This window comes from Salmo trutta, chromosome 12 (assembly GCF_901001165.1).
Source record: "Salmo trutta chromosome 12, fSalTru1.1, whole genome shotgun sequence".
Taxonomy (NCBI): domain Eukaryota; kingdom Metazoa; phylum Chordata; class Actinopteri; order Salmoniformes; family Salmonidae; genus Salmo; species Salmo trutta.
This window is the reverse complement of record NC_042968.1, coordinates 31,825,824-31,849,209: the sequence shown is the minus strand read 5'-3', so window position 1 is coordinate 31,849,209 and position 23,386 is coordinate 31,825,824. Positions and strand designations below refer to the sequence as shown.

Sequence of the window (23,386 nt, the reverse complement as noted above, 5' to 3'; positions counted from 1 at the left end):
GTGTGTCTCTCTGTGTGTGTGTGTGTGTGTCTCTCTCTGTGTGTGTGTGTGTGTCTCTCTGTGTGTGTGTGTGTGTGTGTGTGTGTCTCTCTCTGTGTGTGTATGTCTCTTGCTCTGTGTGTGTTACCCCCCCCCCCTCCTCAGACCTCAGTGTATGGTGCTGACAGGAGCACCTAAGAACAGACCGGCCCTCCTGGACCTGGCTCATTGTTTCACTAAGAACTATGGACTCTGTCTCACATGTGAAGTCTTTGTGGTAAGAGGACAGACATTTTATTAAAGTCACCAAGTTCTTCATCCTTCAATTCCTCCTTCACACACACAGCGCTATGAGATAATATAATATCCCCTCCTATCTCTCCCCAGGGCCCCAGGACAGAGACATTGACAGATGTGAACGCTGGAATGGAGAAGAACCAGATGTGGCTGAATAAGAAGAAGAGAAAAGCCTTCTACGCTGCAGTGGCCTGTGACTCCTTCAGACAGGGAACTGAGATCCTCCTACAGGTACACCTCCACATCTACTACCTGGACATATAATCACCTCTAATAGATACACATATCAGCGTAGAATTGTCTCCCATACACATATATGGGGTACACCTGGGGTACGACTCTGTGGTAGTTAATGGCTACTGCAGGAACCTACACATGGACGAATCATTTATAATAGATACACACACACACACTTTGATAGGAAGGCTTTCTATACTGCTTTTATTATTGCCTCTTACATGAGTACAATAAATCAATTTATGGAGATATCAAGCCTAATGGTTAATCCTTAGGCTTGATCCCCATCAAAATCCATCAGTTTAAACTAGAGATATCAGTTTCTGCATGGGCTGCATCTCAATCCACCGCAGGCCTGTCACCCTTCCGCATCTGCGGTGGAAGGTGGCCGAGCTACAGCGGTGTTTGTCAGACCATGAGACCATTTTTCTCATGAAAAAGTCAGTAGGGTCCAAAGACCCTACAAACTATGGAAACTACTATGGAAAGGGGAGACTCACGAACACGATGGTGTTCTCAGTTTTGCTACAACTCCCACAGGTGTCACGGGACTCGTCTGAAGGTAACCCATACAAACGGATAGAAGCATGGAGTTACGATATTTCTAATATCTCCTAGATGTAGGACAGACAATTCAAAACCTTATTTGTATTCAATGCGTTTCTATGGGCTATAATAGTAAACGCCAAATTCAATATTTTATCTGATAATGTTTAACTTCTACTTTGAGGTTAAAACTGTTTTCTATATAATATGACTATTCAGCTGTTACCATGACAGCAACATGTCATGGTTCAAAGTTGACTAGAGGACAGGTTAGGTTGGTTGTCTAACATTTTGGGATGAAAGTTACTTCATTTTCACATGTAAGCCACAACAGGCTATGCTAGCTGAGATGAGTGCTAAAGCATAAGAAACAAGAGCAACGTAGCAGCGTAGCCCAGTCTTGACTACAGCTTTTCTCCCTCCCTTCAGTCCAGCCCAGCTCAGCCCAGAGAGAACTGGTGTCTTAGTTAATGAGGGAGGGAGAGGTTGGTTGTCTTTATCACATTGGAACAGAGATAAGACTGTGTAGCGTGGTGTGGGTGGTCAAGAGGAGTGCTAGCTTTAAAGAGAAGCCAGATTAAAGAGAACTATAGTCTATCAGTGATTAGCACAATGGTGAATGAGATCCTGCAGACAAATACAGTGCCTTCGGAAAGTATTCAGACCCCTATTTCCAGTATTCAGACTATTTCCACATTTTGTTACGTTACAGCCTTATTCTAAAATGGATTAAATCGTTTTTCCCCTCATCAATCTAGACACAATACCCAATAATGACAAAGCAAAAACAGGTTTTTAGAAATGTTTGCTAATTTATTAAAAATAAACTGAAATATTACATTTAGATAAGTATTCAGATCCTTTACTCAGTACTTTGTTGAAGCACCTTTGGCAGCGATTACAGCGTCTTCTTGGGTATGACGCTACAAGGTTGGCACATCTGTATTAGGGGAGTTTCTCCCATTCTTCTCTGCAGATCCTCTCAAACTCTGTCAGGTTGGATGGGGAGCGTTGCTGCACAGCTATTTTCATATCTCTCCAGAGATGTTCAATTGGTTCAAGTCCGGGCTCTGGCTGGGCCACTCAAGGACATTCAGAGACTTGTCTCGAAGCCATTCCTGCATTGTCTTGGCTGTGTGCTTAGGGTCTTTTTCCTATTGGAAGGTGAACCTTCACCCCAGTCTGAGGTCCTGAGCGCTCTGGAGCAGGTTTTCATCAAGGATCTCTCTGTACTTTGCTCCGTTTATCTTTCCCTCGATCCTGACCAGTCTCCCAGTCCCTGCTGCTGAAAAACATCCCCACAGCATGATGCTGCCACCACCATGCTTCACCGTAGGGATGGTGCCAGGTTTCCTCCAGACGTGACGCTTGGCATTCAGGCCAAAGAGTTCAATCTTGGTTTCATCAGATCAGAGAATCTTGTTTCTCATTCTCTGAGAGTTTTTAGGTGCCCTTTGGCAAACTCCAAGCGGACTGTCATGAGCCTTTTACTAAAGAGAAGCCAGATTAAAGAGAACTATAGTCTATCAGTGATTAACACACTAGAGTGCTGCAGAGATGGTCGTCCTTCTGGAAGGTTCTCCCATCTCCACAGAGGAACTCTAGAGCTCTGGCAGAGTGACCATAGGGTTCTTGGTAACCTCCCTGACCAAGGCCCTTCTCCCCGATTGATCAGTTTGGCCGGGCGGACAGCTCTAGGAAGAGTGTTGGTGATTCCAAACTTCTTACATTTAAAAATGATGGAGGCCACTGTTTTCTTGGGGACATTCAATGCTGCAGAAATGTTGGTAACCTTCCCCAGATCTGTGCCTCGACACAATCCTGTCTTGGAGGTCTAGGGACAATTCCTTCGACCTCATGGCTTGGTTTTTGCTTTGACATGCACTCAACTGTGGGACCTTATGTAGACAGGTGAGTGCCTTTCCAAATCATGTCCAATCAATTGAATTTACCACAGGTGGACTCCAATCAAGTTTTAAGTCTCACGGATGATCAATGGAAAGAGGATGCACCTGAGCTCAATTTCGAGTCTCATGGCAAAGGGTCTGAATACTTATGTAAATAAGGTATTTCTGTTTTTTATATTTTATTCATTCGCAAATGTTTCTAAAAACCTGTTTTCGCTCTGTCATTATGGAGAATTCTGTGTAGATTGCTGAGGATTTTATATTTATTTAATCCATTTTAGAATAAGGCTGTAACGTAACAAAATGTGGAAAAAGTCCAGGGGTCGGAATACTTTCCGAAGGCACTGTACCTCTTCAGAGATCAGGGAGGTTAATCAGGCTGTGAAACTAAGAACTTTATAGTATGGTTTACTAGGCTATTCTCAACTTCTGTGTTTTGGAATGTACTTTTCATTATTAAAAGACTGTGATTGCTGGAAAGTGGAAACACTTAATTTTTTTGGAAGGTTTCAAACCTTTCTGAGTGGGATGCGGTCTTGGAGTCAAATACATATCATGTCAAATACTTCCAAACGCGACCTTGATTTAAGTTGACAAGCATGTAGGGTGGGTGACGTTTGCAGTTTGGAGATTATTCCATTGGTTTTATTGTACCAGGCAGGAAAGCTATAAGTATTTTCCATGTTTTGTCCCAGGTCTGTGTGAATGCAGGTAGTGTAAGTCTTTCAGGATCAGCCTGTGTGCTATAACCTGTTGTCCCTCTCTGTTCTAGGCATCAGGTCTGGGTCGTCTGAAACCCAACATTCTGATGATGGGCTTCAAGAAGGACTGGAGGACAGCAGACACAGCCGGCGTACAGAGCTATGTAGGAATACTGCAGTAAGTCACACTCATACACTGAGTGGAACACCTGCTCTTTCCATGACATAGACTGACCAGGTGAATCCAGGTGAAAGCTATGATCCCTTATTGATATCACCTTTTAAATCCACTTCAATCAGTGTAGATGAATGGGAGGAGACAGGTTAAATAAGGATTTTTAAGCCTTGAGACAATTCAGACATTGATTGCATATGTGTGCCATTCAGAGGGAGAACGGTCAAGACAAAATATTTAAGTGCCTTTGAACGGGGTATTGTAGTAGGTGCCAGGTGCACCGGTTTGTGTCAAGAACTGCAACGCTGCTGGGTTTTTCACACTCAACCGTTTCCCATGTGTATCAAGAATGGTCCACCACCCAAAGGACATCCAGCCAACTTGACACAACTGTGGAAAGCATTGGAGTCAACATTGGCCAGCATCCCTGTGGAACACTTTTGGCACCTTGCAGAGTCCATGCCCTGATGAATTGAGGCTGTTCTGAGGGCAAAGGGGGGGAGGGAGGTGCAACTCAATGTTAGGAAGGTGTTCCTAATGTTTGGTATACTCAGTGTAAACACACACACAAAATAAGCCAAGATAAGTGCTAACTGTGTGTTATTAAAGTGTGTGTCCTGTGCCGGGTGTGTGTTTTTAGCGATGCATTTGACTTTGAGTACGGAACCGTGGTACTAAGGATGAACCAGGGACTGGACATCTCACACATCATAAAGGCTCAGGGTGAGTACGCACGCACGCACACACGCACGCACGCACGCACATGCATAAAACAGAAGCAGTCAGAATACTCCAGCCTCAGGGCCTGTGATATAAATAGAGCTGTTATATAGATTTAGTACTGGTTAAAGTACACCCACTTTGTCAGAAAAACACCACAAGTCATCTCCTCATGGTTTGTTGTGTGGCTGTTTCCATATAACAACCCCAAACATACAATGACTATTGATAACATTGACAACACTGATCAAGTTGATAAGGAGAGCTCTTTGGTCCATAGATCAGAGGCAGTAGATGAAGGTCATATCTAATCAGCTCCTAGCAATAACATCTACTGAATAAGCTGTTACCAACAGAGCCACTGCAGGGCTATGGGCCCTAGTCAGAAGTAGTGCACTATATAGGGAATAGAGTGCCATTTGAGACACTCCCCAGGAGTCATAGATACACTAATCTAGTAGTTACTCCTGTCCTGGAGAGATACAGGGTTTGCTGGCTTTAGTTCCAGCCCAGCACTAACACACCTTATTCAACCACTCCAGGGCTTGAGGATTAGTTGATGGATGTGTTAGTGCAGGGTTAGAACAAACATGTGGGCTACCGAGTGGCGCAGCAGACACCCGGGTTCGAATCCAGGCTGTGTCACAACCGGCCGTGATTGGGATTCCCATAGGGCGGCGCACAATTGGCCCAGCGTTATCTGGGTTTTGCCGGTGTAGGCCGTCATTATAAATAAGAATTTGTTCTTAACTGACATAACTGATTTTTTTTTTCTTCTAAAATCTGTGGTGGTCCCCCAGGAGAGGTTTGGGACACAGTGGTCTAATGTGATTGGTCGTATTCACTAGGGACAACCCAGGAGAAAATGGACTGAAACAGGGAGGGACGAGCTAAACTTGATTTTGGTTTTCCATCGCAGAACGTTTTGCTCTGGCTACGATGTGCACTAATGATGAGTAGAACCCTGTTGTAACGCGTCTCTCTACCGCCCTCCAGAGGAGATGGAGAGAGAGGCCCAGGAGCAGAAGGATCTGGAGAAAGAAGAGCTGGCTGAGGAGAATAAGGGGAAATCCATCTTCAGGAAGTCACGGAACTTATCTACACAAGGCCTCACTTCGAGAGGTACCAGATCACACACACACACACGCATGCACACGCACACGCATGCACACGCACACACACAAGGGCGTGCACCAACACACACACACACACACAAGGGCGTGCACCAACACAGACGCACACACACACACACAGACGCACACACACACAGACGCACACACAGACGAACACACAGACGCACACACAGACACAGAGAGAGAACCGTCCTGTCACAATCACAATACAATCTAATCAGCTGTTCTCTCTAAAGGTGTAATCCAATAACACACTCACTGTCCTTCTGGCCTCTGGAACACAGAGTACAGTCCTTCAGCCGTGGAGCATTTAGACCTACTGCTGTTACAGACATCACAACCTGGCAGCCTCTACATCTCCCTGTCACACTTCTGTTTCTGTCACACACACACACACACACACACACACACACACACACACACACACACACACACAGAGAGGGAGTGGAAAAGAGAGGGAGAGATAAGAGACATACAGAGAGAAAGAGAGATAAGCGAGGGAGACCGAGAGAGAGAAACAGAGAGAAAGAGATATAAGAGAGGGAGACCGAGAGAGAGAAACAGACAGAGAGAGAGGCGCAGAGAGATGGATGAAATGATCATAGGAACTGAGCATACTTGGTTGTAAATTACTATTACTGTATTATTAAACTCATTGCTAATGTGTTCTCTTTTCTCTCCCCCCTCCCCCAGCATCAGTGACGACCCCCCAGTCTCCCCAAGTAGTGGTGGTGAATGAAAGGCTGGTGTCCACCAGCACTCAGTTCCAGAGGAAACAGGGCAAAGGAACCATCGACGTCTGGTGGATGTTTGATGACGGAGGTAGGGGACCTCTCTTTACACATCACACAACGGTGACACATTATAGACCACAGCATGTCTATATCACTCTCTTCATTATAGACCACAGCATGTCTATATCACTCTCTTCATTATAGACCACAGCATGTCTATATCACTCTCTTCATTATAGACCACAGCATGTCTATATCACTCTCTTCATTATAGACCACAGCATGTCTATATCACTCTCTTCATTATAGACCCCAGCATGTCTATATCACTCTCTTCATTATAGACCACAGCATGTCTATATCTCTCTCTTCATTATAGACCACAGCATGTCTATATCATCTCTCTTCATTATAGACCACAGCATGTCTATATCACTCTCTTCATTATAGACCACAGCATGTCTATATCACTCTCTTCATTATAGACCACATCATGTCTATATCACTCTCTTCATTATAGACCACAGCATGTCTATATCACTCTCTTCATTATAGACCCCAGCATGTCTATATCACTCTCTTCATTATAGACCACAGCATGTCTATATCACTCTCTTCATTATAGACCACAGCATGTCTATATCACTCTCTTCATTATAGACCACAGCATGTCTATATCACTCTCTTCATTATAGACCCCAGCATGTCTATATCACTCTCTTCATTATAGACCACAGCATGTCTATATCACTCTCTTCATTATAGACCACAGCATGTCTATATCACTCTCTTCATTATAGACCACAGCATGTCTATATCACTCTCTTCATTATAGACCACAGCATGTCTATATCACTCTCTTCATTATAGACCACAGCATGTATATATCACTCTTCATTATAGACCACAGCATGTCTATATCACTCTCTTCATTATAGACCACAGCATGTCCATATCACTCTCTTCATTATAGACCACAGCATGTCTATATCACTCTCTTCATTATAGACCACAGCATGTCTATATCACTCTCTTCATTATAGACCACAGCATGTCTATATCACTCTCTTCATTATAGACCCCAGCATGTCTATATCACTCTCTTCATTATAGACCACAGCATGTCTATATCACTCTCTTCATTATAGACCACAGCATGTCTATATCACTCTCTTCATTATAGACCACAGCATGTCTATATCACTCTCTTCATTATAGACCACAGCATGTCTATATCACTCTCTTCATTATAGACCACAGCCTGTCTATATCACTCTCTTCATTATAGACCACAGCCTGTCTATATCACTCTCTTCATTATAGACCCCAGCATGTCTATATCACTCTCTTCATTATAGACCCCAGCATGTCTATATCACTCTCTTCATTATAGACCACAGCATGTCTATATCACTCTCTTCATTATAGACCACAGCATGTCTATATCACTCTCTTCATTATAGACCACAGCATGTCTATATCACTCTCTTCATTATAGACCACAGCATGTCTATATCACTCTCTTCATTATAGACCACAGCATGTCTATATCACTCTCTTCATTATAGACCCCAGCATGTCTATATCACTCTCTTCATTATAGACCACAGCATGACTATATCACTCTCTTCATTATAGACCCCAGCATGTCTATATCACTCTCTTCATTATAGACCACAGCATGTCTATATCACTCTCTTCATTATAGACCACAGCATGTCTACATCACTCTCTTCATTACAGACCACAGCATGTCTATATCACTCTCTTCATTATAGACCACAGCATGTCTATATCACTCTCTTCATTATAGACCACAGCATGTCTATATCACTCTCTTCATTATAGACCACAGCATGTATATATCACTCTCTTCATTATAGACCACAGCATGTCTATATCACTCTCTTCATTACAGACCACAGCATGTCTATATCACTCTCTTCATTATAGACCCCAGCATGTCTATATCACTCTTCATTATAGACCACAGCATGTCTATATCACTCTCTTCATTATAGACCACAGCATGTCTATATCACTCTCTTCATTATAGACCACAGCATGTCTATATCACTCTCTTCATTATAGACCACAGCATGTCTATATCACTCTCTTCATTATAGACCACAGCATGTCTATATCACTCTCTTCATTATAGACCACAGCATGTCTATATCACTCTCTTCATTATAGACCACAGCATGTCTATATCACTCTCTTCATTATAGACCACAGCATGTCTATATCACTCTCTTCATTGTAGACCACAGCATGTCTATATCACTCTCTTCATTATAGACCACAGCATGTCTATATCACTCTCTTCATTATAGACCACAGCATGTATATATCACTCTTCATTATAGACCACAGCCTGTCTATATCACTCTCTTCATTATAGACCACAGCCTGTCTATATCACTCTCTTCATTATAGACCCCAGCATGTCTATATCACTCTCTTCATTATAGACCCCAGCATGTCTATATCACTCTCTTCATTATAGACCACAGCATGTCTATATCACTCTCTTCATTATAGACCACAGCATGTCTATATCACTCTCTTCATTATAGACCACAGCATGTCTATATCACTCTCTTCATTATAGACCACAGCATGTCTATATCACTCTCTTCATTATAGACCACAGCATGTATATATCACTCTTCATTATAGACCACAGCATGTCTATATCACTCTCTTCATTACAGACCACAGCATGTCTATATCACTCTCTTCATTATAGACCCCAGCATGTCTATATCACTCTCTTCATTATAGACCACAGCATATCTATATCACTCTCTTCATTATAGACCACAGCATGTCTATATCACTCTCTTCATTATAGACCACAGCATGTCTATATCACTCTCTTCATTATAGACCACAGCCTGTCTATATCACTCTCTTCATTATAGACCACAGCCTATCTATATCACTCTCTTCATTATAGACCACAGCATGTCTATATCACTCTCTTCATTATAGACCACAGCATGTCCATATCACTCTCTTCATTATAGACCACAGCCTGTCTATATCACTCTCTTCATTATAGACCACAGCATGTCTATATCACTCTCTTCATTATAGACCACAGCATGTCCATATCACTCTCTTCATTATAGACCACAGCATGTCTATATCACTCTCTTCATTATAGACCACAGCATGTCTATATCACTCTCTTCATTATAGACCCCAGCATGTCTATATCACTCTCTTCATTATAGACCACAGCCTGTCTATATCACTCTCTTCATTATAGACCCCAGCATGTCTAAATCACTATTCATTACAGACCACAGCATGTCTATATCACTCTCTTCATTATAGACCACAGCATGTCTATATCACTCTCTTCATTATAGACCACAGCATGTCTATATCACTCTCTTCATTATAGACCCCAGCATGTCTATATCTCTCTTCATTATAGACCCCAGCATGTCTATATCACTCTCTTCATTATAGACCCCAGCATGTCTATATCACTCTCTTCATTATAGACCACAGCATGTCTATATCACTCTCTTCATTATAGACCCCAGCATGTCTATATCACTCTCTTCATTATAGACCCCAGCATGTCTATATCACTCTCTTCATTATAGACCCCAGCATGTCTATATCACTCTCTTCATTACAGACCACAGCATGTCTATATCACTCTCTTCATTATAGACCACAGCATGTCTATATCACTCTCTTCATTATAGACCACAGCATGTCTATATCACTCTCTTCATTATAGACCACAGCATGTCTATATCACTCTCTTCATTACAGACCACAGCATGTCTATATCACTCTCTTCATTATAGACCACAGCATGTCTATATCACTCTCTTCATTATAGACCACAGCATGTCTATATCACTCTCTTCATTATAGACCACAGCATGTCTATATCACTCTCTTCATTATAGACCACAGCATGTCTATATCACTCTCTTCATTATAGACCCCAGCATGTCTATATCACTCTCTTCATTATAGACCCCAGCATGTCTATATCACTCTCTTCATTATAGACCACAGCATGTCTATATCACTCTCTTCATTATAGACCACAGCATGTCTATATCACTCTCTTCATTATAGACCACATAATGTCTATATCACTCTCTTCATTACAGACCACAGCATGTCTATATCACTCTCTTCATTATAGACCACATCATGTCTATATCACTCTCTTCATTATAGACCACAGCATGTCTATATCACTCTCTTCATTATAGACCACAGCATGTATATATCACTCTTCATTATAGACCACAGCCTGTCTATATCACTCTCTTCATTATAGACCCCAGCATGTCTATATCACTCTCTTCATTATAGACCACAGCATGTCTATATCACACTCTTCATTATAGACCCCAGCATGTCTATATCACTCTCTTCATTATAGACCCCAGCATGTCTATATCACTCTATTCATTATAGACCCCAGCATATCTATATCACTCTCTTCATTATAGACCACAGCATGTCTATATCACTCTCTTCATTATAGACCACAGCATGTCTATATCACACTCTTCATTATAGACCCCAGCATGTCTATATCACTCTCTTCATTATAGACCCCAGCATGTCTATATCACTCTCTTCATTTTAGACCACAGCATGTCTATATCACTCTCTTCATTATAGACCACAGCATGTCTATATCACTCTCTTCATTATAGACCACAGCATGTCTATATCACTCTCTTCATTATAGACCACAGCATGTCTATATCACTCTCTTCATTATAGACCACAGCATGTCTATATCACTCTTCATTATAGACCACAGCATGTCTATATCACTCTCTTCATTATAGACCCCAGCATGTCTATATCACTCTCTTCATTACAGACCACAGCATGTCTATATCACTCTCTTCATTACAGACCACAGCATGTCTACATCACTCTCTTCATTATAGACCACAGCATGTCTATATCACTCTCTTCATTATAGACCCCAGCATGTCTATATCACTCTCTTCATTATAGACCACAGCCTGTCTATATCACTCTCTTCATTATAGACCCCAGCATGTCTATATCACTCTCTTCATTATAGACCCCAGCATGTCTATATCACTCTCTTCATTACAGACCACAGCATGTCTATATCACTCTCTTCATTACAGACCACAGCATGTCTATATCACTCTCTTCATTATAGACCCCAGCATGTCTATATCACTCTCTTCATTATAGACCACAGCATGTCTATATCACTCTCTTCATTATAGACCACAGCATGTCTATATCACTCTCTTCATTATAGACCACAGCATGTCTATATCACTCTCTTCATTATAGACCACAGCATGTATATATCACTCTTCATTATAGACCACAGCATGTCTATATCACTCTCTTCATTATAGACCCCATCATGTCTATATCACTCTCTTCATTATAGACCACAGCATGTCTAAATCACTCTCTTCATTATAGACCACAGCATGTCTATATCACTCTCTTCATTATAGACCACAGCATGTCTATATCACTCTCTTCATTATAGACCCCAGCATGTCTATATCACTCTCTTCATTATAGACCACAGCATGTCTATATCACTCTCTTCATTATAGACCCCAGCATGTCTATATCACTCTCTTCATTATAGACCACAGCATGTCTATATCACTCTCTTCATTATAGACCACAGCATGTCTATATCACTCTCTTCATTATAGACCACAGCATGTCTATATCACTCTCTTCATTATAGACCACAGCATGTATATATCACTCTTCATTATAGACCACAGCATGTCTATATCACTCTCTTCATTATAGACCCCAGCATGTCTATATCACTCTCTTCATTATAGACCACAGCATGTCTAAATCACTCTCTTCATTATAGACCACAGCATGTCTATATCACTCTCTTCATTATAGACCACAGCATGTCTATATCACTCTCTTCATTATAGACCCCAGCATGTCTATATCACTCTCTTCATTATAGACCCCAGCATGTCTACATCACTCTCTTCATTATAGACCCCAGCATGTCTATATCACTATTCATTATAGACCACAGCATGTCTATATCACTCTCTTCATTATAGACCCCAGCATGTCTATATCACTCTCTTCATTATAGACCCCAGCATGTCCATATCACTCTCTTCATTATAGACCACAGCATGTCTATATCACTCTCTTCATTATAGACCACAGCCTATCTATATCACTCTCTTCATTATAGACCACAGCATGTCTATATCACTCTCTTCATTATAGACCCCAGCATGTCTATATCACTATTCATTATAGACCACAGCATGTCTATATCACTCTCTTCATTATAGACCACAGCATGTCTATATCACTCTCTTCATTATAGACCACAGCATGTCTATATCACTCTCTTCATTATAGACCACAGCATGTCTATATCACTCTCTTCATTATAGACCACAGCATGTCTATATCACTCTCTTCATTATAGACCACAGCATGTCTATATCACTCTCTTCATTATAGACCACAGCATGTCTATATCACTCTCTTCATTATAGACCCCAGCATGTCTATATCACTCTCTTCATTATAGACCACAGCATGTCTATATCACTCTCTTCATTACAGACCACAGCATGTCTATATCACTCTCTTCATTATAGACCACAGCATATCTATATCACTCTCTTCATTATAGACCACAGCATGTCTATATCACTCTCTTCATTATAGACCACAGCATGTCTATATCACTCTCTTCATTATAGACCACAGCATGTCTATATCACTCTCTTCATTATAGACCACAGCATGTCTATATCACTCTCTTCATTATAGACCACAGCATGTCTAAATCACTCTCTTCATTATAGACCACAGCATGTCTATATCACTCTCTTCATTATAGACCCCAGCATGTCTATATCACTCTCTTCATTATAGACCACAGCATGTCTAAATCACTCTCTTCATTACAGACCACAGCATGTCTATATCACTCTCTTCATTATAGACCCCAGCATGTCTATATCACTCTCTTCATTATAGACCACAGCATGTCTATATCACTCTCTTCATTATAGACCACAGCATGTCTATATCACTCTCTTCATTATAGACCACAGCATGTCTATATCACTCTCTTCATTACAGACCACAGCATGTCTATATCACTCTCTTCATTATAGACCACAGCATGTCTATATCACTCTCTTCATTATAGACCACAGCATGTCTATATCACTCTCTTCATTATAGACCACAGCATGTCTATATCACTCTCTTCATTATAGACCCAGCATGTCTATATCACTCTCTTCATTATAGACCCCAGCATGTCTATATCCTCTCTTCATTATAGACCACAGCATGTCTATATCACTCTCTTCATTATAGACCACAGCATGTCTATATCACTCTCTTCATTATAGACCACAGCATGTCTATATCACTCTCTTCATTATAGACCACAGCATGTCTATATCACTCTCTTCATTATAGACCACATCATGTCTATATCACTCTCTTCATTATAGACCACAGCATGTCTATATCACTCTCTTCATTATAGACCACAGCATGTCTATATCACTCTCTTCATTATAGACCCCAGCATGTCTATATCACTCTTCATTATAGACCACAGCATGTCTATATCACTCTCTTCATTATAGACCACAGCATGTATATATCACTCTCTTCATTATAGACCACAGCATGTCTATATCACTCTCTTCATTATAGACCACAGCATGTCTATATCACTCTCTTCATTATAGACCACAGCATGTCTATATCACTCTCTTCATTATAGACCACAGCATGTCTATATCACTCTCTTCATTATAGACCCCAGCATGTCTATATCACTCTCTTCATTATAGACCACAGCATGTATATATCACTCTCTTCATTATAGACCACAGCATGTCTATATCACTCTCTTCATTATAGACCACAGCCTGTCTATATCACTCTCTTCATTATAGACCACAGCATGTCTATATCACTCTCTTCATTATAGACCACAGCATGTCTATATCACTCTCTTCATTATAGACCACAGCATGTCTATATCACTCTCTTCATTATAGACCACAGCATGTCTATATCTACTCTCTTCATTATAGACCACAGCATGTCTATATCACTCTCTTCATTATAGACCACAGCATGTCTATATCACTCTCTTCATTATAGACCACAGCATGTCTATATCACTCTCTTCATTATAGACCACAGCATGTCTATATCACTCTCTTCATTATAGACCACAGCATGTCTATATCACTCTCTTCATTATAGACCCCAGCATGTCTATATCACTCTCTTCATTATAGACCACAGCATGTCTATATCACTCTCTTCATTATAGACCACAGCATGTCTATATCACTCTCTTCATTATAGACCACAGCATGTCTATATCACTCTCTTCATTATAGACCACAGCATGTCTATATCACTCTTCATTATAGACCACAGCATGTCTATATCACTCTCTTCATTATAGACCACAGCATGTCTATATCACTCTCTTCATTATAGACCCCAGCATGTCTATATCACTCTCTTCATTATAGACCACAGCATGTCTATATCACTCTCTTCATTATAGACCACAGCATGTCTATATCACTCTCTTCATTATAGACCCCAGCATGTCTATATCACTCTCTTCATTATAGACCACAGCATGTCTATATCACTCTCTTCATTATAGACCACAGCATGTCTATATCACTCTCTTCATTATAGACCACAGCATGTCTATATCACTCTCTTCATTATAGACCCCAGCATGTCTATATCACTCTCTTCATTATAGACCACATCATGTCTATATCACTCTCTTCATTATAGACCCCAGCATGTCTATATCACTCTCTTCATTATAGACCACAGCATGTCTATATCACTCTCTTCATTATAGACCACATCATGTCTATATCACTCTCTTCATTATAGACCACAGCCTGTCTATATCACTCTCTTCATTATAGACCCCAGCATGTCTATATCACTCTCTTCATTATAGACCCCAGCATGTCTATATCACTCTCTTCATTATAGACCCCAGCATGTCTATATCACTCTCTTCATTATAGACCACAGCATGTCTATATCACTCTCTTCATTATAGACCACAGCATGTCTATATCACTCTCTTCATTATAGACCACAGCATGTCTATATCACTCTCTTCATTATAGACCACATCATGTCTATATCACTCTCTTCATTATAGACCACAGCATGTCTATATCACTCTCTTCATTATAGACCACAGCATGTCTATATCACTCTCTTCATTATAGACCACAGCATGTCTATATCACTCTCTTCATTATAGACCACAGCATGTCTATATCACTCTCTTCATTATAGACCACAGCATGTCTATATCACTCTCTTCATTATAGACCACAGCATGTCTATATCACTCTCTTCATTATAGACCACAGCATGTCTATATCACTCTCTTCATTATAGACCACAGCATGTCTATATCACTCTCTTCATTATAGACCACAGCATGTCTAAATCACTCTCTTCATTATAGACCACAGCATGTCTATATCACTCTCTTCATTATAGACCACAGCATGTCTATATCACTCTCTTCATTATAGACCACAGCATGTCTATATCACTCTCTTCATTATAGACCCCAGCATGTCTATATCACTCTCTTCATTATAGACCACAGCATGTCTATATCACTCTCTTCATTATAGACCACAGCATGTATATATCACTCTCTTCATTATAGACCACAGCATGTCTATATCACTCTCTTCATTATAGACCACAGCATGTCTATATCACTCTCTTCATTATAGACCCCAGCATGTCTATATCACTCTCTTCATTATAGACCACATCATGTCTATATCACTCTTCATTATAGACCACAGCATGTCTATATCACTCTCTTCATTATAGACCCCAGCATGTCTATATCACTCTCTTCATTATAGACCACATCATGTCTATATCACTCTTCATTATAGACCACAGCATGTCTATATCACTCTCTTCATTATAGACCACAGCATGTCTATATCACTCTCTTCATTATAGACCCCAGCATGTCTATATCACTCTCTTCATTACAGACCACAGCATGTCTATATCACACTCTTCATTATAGACCACAGCATGTCTATATCACTCTCTTCATTATAGACCACAGCATGTCTATATCACTCTCTTCATTATAGACCACAGCATGTCTATATCACTCTCTTCATTATAGACCACAGCATGTCTATATCACTCTCTTCATTATAGACCACAGCATGTCTATATCACTCTCTTCATTACAGACCACAGCATGTCTATATCACTCTCTTCATTATAGACCCCAGCATGTCTATATCACTCTCTTCATTATAGACCACAGCATGTCTATATCACTCTCTTCATTATAGACCACAGCATGTCTATATCACTCTCTTCATTATAGACCACAGCATGTCTATATCACTCTCTTCATTATAGACCACAGCCTGTCTATATCACTCTCTTCATTATAGACCACAGCATGTCTATATCACTCTCTTCATTATAGACCACAGCATGTCTATATCACTCTCTTCATTATAGACCACAGCATGTCTATATCACTCTCTTCATTATAGACCACAGCATGTCTATATCACTCTCTTCATTATAGACCACAGCATGTCTATATCACTCTCTTCATTATAGACCACAGCATGTCTATATCACTCTCTTCATTATAGACCACAGCATGTCTAAATCACTCTCTTCATTATAGACCACAGCATGTCTATATCACTCTCTTCATTATAGACCACAGCATGTCTATATCACTCTCTTCATTATAGACCCCAGCATGTCTATATCACTCTCTTCATTACAGACCACAGCATGTCTATATCACTCTCTTCATTATAGACCACAGCATGTCTATATCACTCTCTTCATTATAGACCACAGCCTGTCTATATCACTCTCTTCATTATAGACCACAGCATGTCTATATCACTCTCTTCATTATAGACCACAGCATGTCTATATCACTCTCTTCATTATAGACCCCAGCATGTCTATATCACTCTCTTCATTATAGACCACAGCATGTCTATATCACTCTCTTCATTACAGACCACAGCATGTCTATATCACTCTCTTCATTATAGACCCCAGCATGTCTATATCACTCTCTTCATTATAGACCACAGCCTGTCTATATCACTCTCTTCATTATAGACCACAGCATGTCTATATCACTCTCTTCATTATAGACCACAGCATGTCTATATCACTCTCTTCATTATAGACCCCAGCATGTCTATATCACTCTTCATTATAGACCACAGCATGTCTATATCACTCTCTTCATTATAGACCACAGCATGTCTATATCACTCTCTTCATTATAGACCACAGCATGTCTATATCACTCTCTTCATTATAGACCACAGCCTGTCTATATCACTCTCTTCATTATAGACCACAGCATGTCTATATCACTCTCTTCATTATAGACCCCAGCATGTCTATATCACTCTCTTCATTATAGACCACAGCATGTCTATATCACTCTCTTCATTATAGACCACAGCATGTCTATATCACTCTCTTCACATAATAGGCTTATAGAATGAAATAGTTACCTCAAATCAAATTTATTTATATAGCCCTTCGTACATCAGCTGAAATCTCAAAGTGCTGTACAGAAACCCAGCCTAAAACCCCAAACAGCAAGCAATGCATGTGAAAGAAGCACGGTGGCTAGGAAAAACTCCCTAGAAAAAACTCCCTAGAAAGGCCAAAAACCTAGGAAGAAACCTAGAGAGGAACCAGGCTATGAGGGGTGGCCAGTCCTCTTCTGGCTGTGCCGGGTGGATATTATAACAGAACATGGTCAAGATGTTAAAATGTTCATAAATGACCAGCATGGTCAAATAATAATAATCATAGTAGTTGTCGAGGGTGCAACAAGCACGTCCGGTGAACAGGTCAGGGTTCCGTAGCCGCAGGCAGAACAGTTGAAACTGGAGCAGCAGCATGGCCAGGTGGACTGGGGACAGCAAGGAGTCATCATGCCAGGTAGTCCTGAGGCATGGTCCTAGGGCTCAGGTCCTCCGAGAGAAAGAAAGAAAGAAAGAGAGAATTAGAGAGAGCATATATAAATTCACACAGGACACCGGATAAGACAAGAGAAATACTCCAGATGTAACAGACTGACCCTAGACCCCCGACACATAAACTACTGCAGCATAAATACTGGAGGCTGAGACAGGAGGGATCAGAAGACACTGTGGCCCCATCCGATGATACCCCCGGACAGGGCCAAACAGGCACGATATAACCCCACCCACTTTGCCAAAGCACAGCCCCCACACCACTAGAGGGATGTCTACAACCACCAACTTACCGTCCTAAGACAAGGCCGAGTATAGCCCACTACCTACCTCCCTCCCTCACGCTCTCTCTTTCTCTATCTCTCACACTTTCTGTCTGTGTGTCTGTGTGTCTGTGTGTCTGTGTGTCTGTGTGTCAGGTCTAACCCTACTGCTGCCCTACATCCTGACCACCCGTAAGAAGTTCAAGGACTGTAAGATGAGGATCTTCATCGCTGGCCAGCCGGGACGCGTCGAGCAGGACAGACATGAGTACATATGATCAATTTCAATCATTTATGAACAGAGGAAGATCCGGAATACAGTCTAATCATTAACAACCACTAGCCTGGTCCCAGATCTGTTTGTACTTGTCACTAATCCATTGCTGCCATGGTCATGCCACACATTACAATTCCATAAGGAGTTGGCAAGAGAGCAGAAACAGACTGGCTAAACAAGCACATCTTTGGAAATAAGACATGTTATATCGCAGCACATAGCAGTGGTGATCAGTGTGTGACTCTCTGTGTGTCTGTGTTTATAGGATGAAGTCTCTGCTGGAGAAGTTCAGGATCAAATATGCAGACATCCACGTCATCGACGACATCACCCAAAACCCCAACTCTAACAGGTAATACACACACACACACACACACACACACACACACACACACTGTCGCTCACATGCTGTGGTGGGAGAGATTCCAGACATTCTGTACTGTAGCCGTGAGGTCACTCTCAGCTGACCAACCACACGTCAGGGATGTGATCAGCAGTTAGCCAAAAGCAACACCAGTCAGGAAATGGATAAAGGCTCTATTATAGTGAGACAGTTAATGACTATATAAAACAGACGCACAACTTTGTCTCATTCAGTATTTACACAAGAAAAGACGACTCACATGAATGAATACATCATGGCTAATCATCCCCAGCTTCAAACTGGTGCATCTCTGCTGTCAGAGTACCCGATTTCATTCTGGGTGCCAAGATGAATGACAACATGCACAAGTAAAATATAATATTCCTGATATCTGAAGTCATAGGATCAATGATTAATACCTGATTAATCCTGATAACTCCTGTCTGTGTTCGTCCCCCAGCTGGAAGATGTTTGAGGACATGATCGAGCCGTTCCGTCTTCACGAGGGGTCAAAGAGCACCACTCTGGCCGAGGCTCTGAGGAAAGACAACCCCTGGAAGATCTCTGACGCCGAGCTGGACACCTTCGAGGAAAAGGTGGAGTCTAGAGACAGACAAGTGACTGCTCACCATAGACTTGTAGAGACAGACCACTGCTCAGTGCTCACCACAGAGACCAATAACTGATTAACAACCACATACTGTGCTCATTGCAGTACAACATGAATGAACATGCTCAGCCAGTGTTTGACTTGGGCAGCTCACCGGGGCTGAGTACCAGCACCTCAAATGTTCCATTGCTTGAGCTCCTTTTCTTCTTATAGAATATTAGCTCCAAAGTATTGTAGAACTCCTGCACCTAAATATAAACAGTACCTGCACCCAAAATGAGTACTGGAACCTTTTTCAGTCCAAGTCAAGCACTGTGCTCAACTCTATCTTCTTGTAGTAGAATGTAATCTGGACAATAGAATCCAACAGTCCCATGATGCAGTAGCAACAGAAGTAGACAGCTGTGTTTTCACTGAAGCCTTACATGGTTGTCATCCCAACCATGTGACCCACCACCACTTTGTGTCCTCTCCCCTCCAGACCAACCTCCAGGTCAGGCTGAATGAACTACTGCAGGAGAACTCCCGAGCTGCCAACCTCATCATAGTGTAAGTACAATATACTGTAGACTTTTTCCTGGTCAGGTCACCATGTGTTCAGGAAAAACTCTAGGCCCTAATTATAAGAGACACCAACAAGAGCCATATCATCATCTATCAATCTCTCTGTAAAAAATACAGAAATGTGATAGTCCAATGTGTCACAGAACTATGAAGCTTACTGAGGAATATAACAATAATAACAACAATAATAATAATTTGGTTGGTGCTTATATCTGTCCTGTTTCAACTGTGTATTAGACGCATGTGTGAAATCCCCCTGAGACACACACGGCCATATAGTGGTGACCCTGCTGCTAATAGCCAACTGTTTAGATAACTTAGGTGTAATACTGTACTTCCCACTTTGCAGGAGTATGCCCATCGCCCGTCTAGGCTCAGTCTCTGACCACCTCTACATGGCCTGGTTGGACATCCTCACCAAGAACCTCCCTCCCACCATGTTGATCAGAGGCAACCACAAGAGCGTCCTCACCTTCTACTCTTAGACCAACCCTCTCAGCAGTCACTAGATGGCCATGCCACAAGGGACAACCAAGGCACTTTCATCAATATCCAGGAGTTAGTTGCTATCAGTTTAAATGAAAAGGTGATGGTTAGGGATAAGGTTATAGGAAAGGTTAAAGGTTAGAAAGTGATGCTCTTCCGTCTTTTCTAGCATGATCAAATAGTGACGACGCAACACAGATATATGGACTCAGGGATATATGGGCACAAGGACCGGACACTGCCTGGGATGGGTCAGTTACACTGCCAGTGCCTATGCTGCACCCCGTTGGAATTGTACATGTGGTGCATAATTAGGGGTCCAAGCCCTGAAATGGGCCGGAAAACTCTTATTATTATATATATTAGTCATGTAACAGATGCTCTTATCCAGAGCAACTTACAGTTAGTGTTATTGTTAAGGATGTTATTATTCTGACATATTATTATTATTATTATTACAATTTCAAGAGAGCTATAGTGCTTAAATAGTTTGACCTACAGAGACCAAACTTGGAGGGATGGTGTAAATTGGTGACCCAATACATCTGGTAAATCTTTGGTATACGACTGGGATGTTAGATGACAGACTGGTCCCAGGCTAGTTGGAGCCCCCTGCTGGCTATGCATCTCAATACGGTATACTTTTTCCTTAAATGTACACTTGTCCACTACCCACATAGTGGTCCTCTGTAGCACAGTTGGTAGAGCATGGTGCTTGCAATGCCAGGATAATGGGTTTGATATCCGGGACCATCCATACATAAAACATTTTTGGCACGCATGACAGTAAGTTGCTTTAGATAAAAGTATCTGATAAATGGCATTAATGATATTATTCTATATTATGAGATTGGTGTAAGAGCAAGAGATTGAGTCAAGACCAGAACCTGTAGTTAATACATACAGGCTCTTCCATAGTTCTCAACCCTGAGGCCAGCATGGGTTAGTGCCTTTGTCTTGTAATACATTCATGCCAACCCATGGCGGCCCAGGTTCAAATCCCAACACTGCTGCTTTCAGATAGACATCCCTAGACAGTGAGGTATTGTTGGTGTTGTGGCTGAATTTGATGACTTAAATAAGGGCGAAATATTTGAGAAAGGGTAAAAAGGCTTGGGCCTGGGGCGGCAGCGTGGTTAGAGCGTTGGACTAGTAACTGGAAGGTTACAAGTTCAAATCCCTTAGCTGACAAGGTACAAATCTGTCGTTCTGCCCCTGAACAAGGCAGTTAACCCACTGTTCCTAGGCCATCATTGAAAATAAGAATTTGTTCTTAACTGACTTGCCTAGTTAAATAAAGGTAAAACAATTGCTGCTTGCAGCTAGCCTATATGTATAATTCTTATTTTGGGGGAACAACAGATGATATACACTGAGTACACAAAACATCAAGGGCACCTGCTCTTTCCATGACATAGATTGACCAGGTGAATCCAGGTGAAAGCTATGATCCCTTATTGATGTCACTTGTTAAATCCACGTCAATCAGTATAGATGAACGGGAGGAGACAGGTTAAAGAAGGATTGTGAAGCCTTGAGACAATTGAGACATGGATTGTGTATGAGTGCCATTCAGAGGGAGAACGGTCAAGACAAAAGATTTAAGTGCCTTTGAACGGGGTATGGTAGTAGGTGTCAGGCCCACCGTTTTGTGTCAAGAACTATAACACTGCTGGGTTTTTCACACTCAACAGTTTCCCATGTGTATCAAGAATGGTCCACCACCCAAAGGATATCCAACCAACTTGACACAACTGTGGAAAGCATTGGAGTCAACATGGGCCAGCATTCCTGTGGAATGCTAATTGAGGCTGTTCTGCGGGAAACTCAGGAAGGTGTCCTTAATGTTTTGTACACTGTGTATGTAGGCTAGTATGCACAAATATGATGGTGTTCTAGGAAATGAACATTATAGAAAACAAATTACCGATGCAAAAAGTGATCAATATACAAATAACCGTTTTTTTTAATATTATATTCAAATGCTACTAGTGGCGTTGATAACTTGATAAAAAAATTAAGATTAGTCTGATATCCATTGAAGAATACTGTATAATACTTTGTATAGATGTGTATATTCCACACAAGTAGCTACTAGTTAAATGTCTAGGGAAATAATGAAGAGATCATTTACTACCTTAATTCACACACTCATGCACGCACGTACGCACGCACACACACACACTGATGAAAATCTATTAAACAAAACAGGAAAATGTAAATCAACTTATGTGCAGGATATTTCCAATATAGAAATGCTTGATTTATTTCTGTATTTTAACC

The 23,386-nt window shown here is 41.1% G+C and overlaps 1 protein-coding gene across 1 annotated transcript in view; it reads left to right on the top strand.

Moving 5' to 3' along the window:
- LOC115203356 (solute carrier family 12 member 1) overlaps positions 1 to 22,583 on the top strand; it is a 46,744-nt gene extending 24,161 nt beyond the window's left edge. The window contains exons 16-26 of the mRNA XM_029767988.1: positions 145 to 256; positions 367 to 507; positions 3,739 to 3,845; positions 4,483 to 4,565; positions 5,559 to 5,684; positions 6,389 to 6,517; positions 18,959 to 19,070; positions 19,345 to 19,431; positions 19,904 to 20,039; positions 20,535 to 20,602; positions 20,967 to 22,583. Coding sequence (XP_029623848.1) covers positions 145 to 256; positions 367 to 507; positions 3,739 to 3,845; positions 4,483 to 4,565; positions 5,559 to 5,684; positions 6,389 to 6,517; positions 18,959 to 19,070; positions 19,345 to 19,431; positions 19,904 to 20,039; positions 20,535 to 20,602; positions 20,967 to 21,102 — 1,237 coding nt within the window. The 3' untranslated portion in view covers positions 21,103 to 22,583. The remainder of the gene's footprint in view (positions 1 to 144; positions 257 to 366; positions 508 to 3,738; positions 3,846 to 4,482; positions 4,566 to 5,558; positions 5,685 to 6,388; positions 6,518 to 18,958; positions 19,071 to 19,344; positions 19,432 to 19,903; positions 20,040 to 20,534; positions 20,603 to 20,966) is intronic.
- The last annotated feature ends 803 nt before the right edge of the window (positions 22,584 to 23,386 follow it).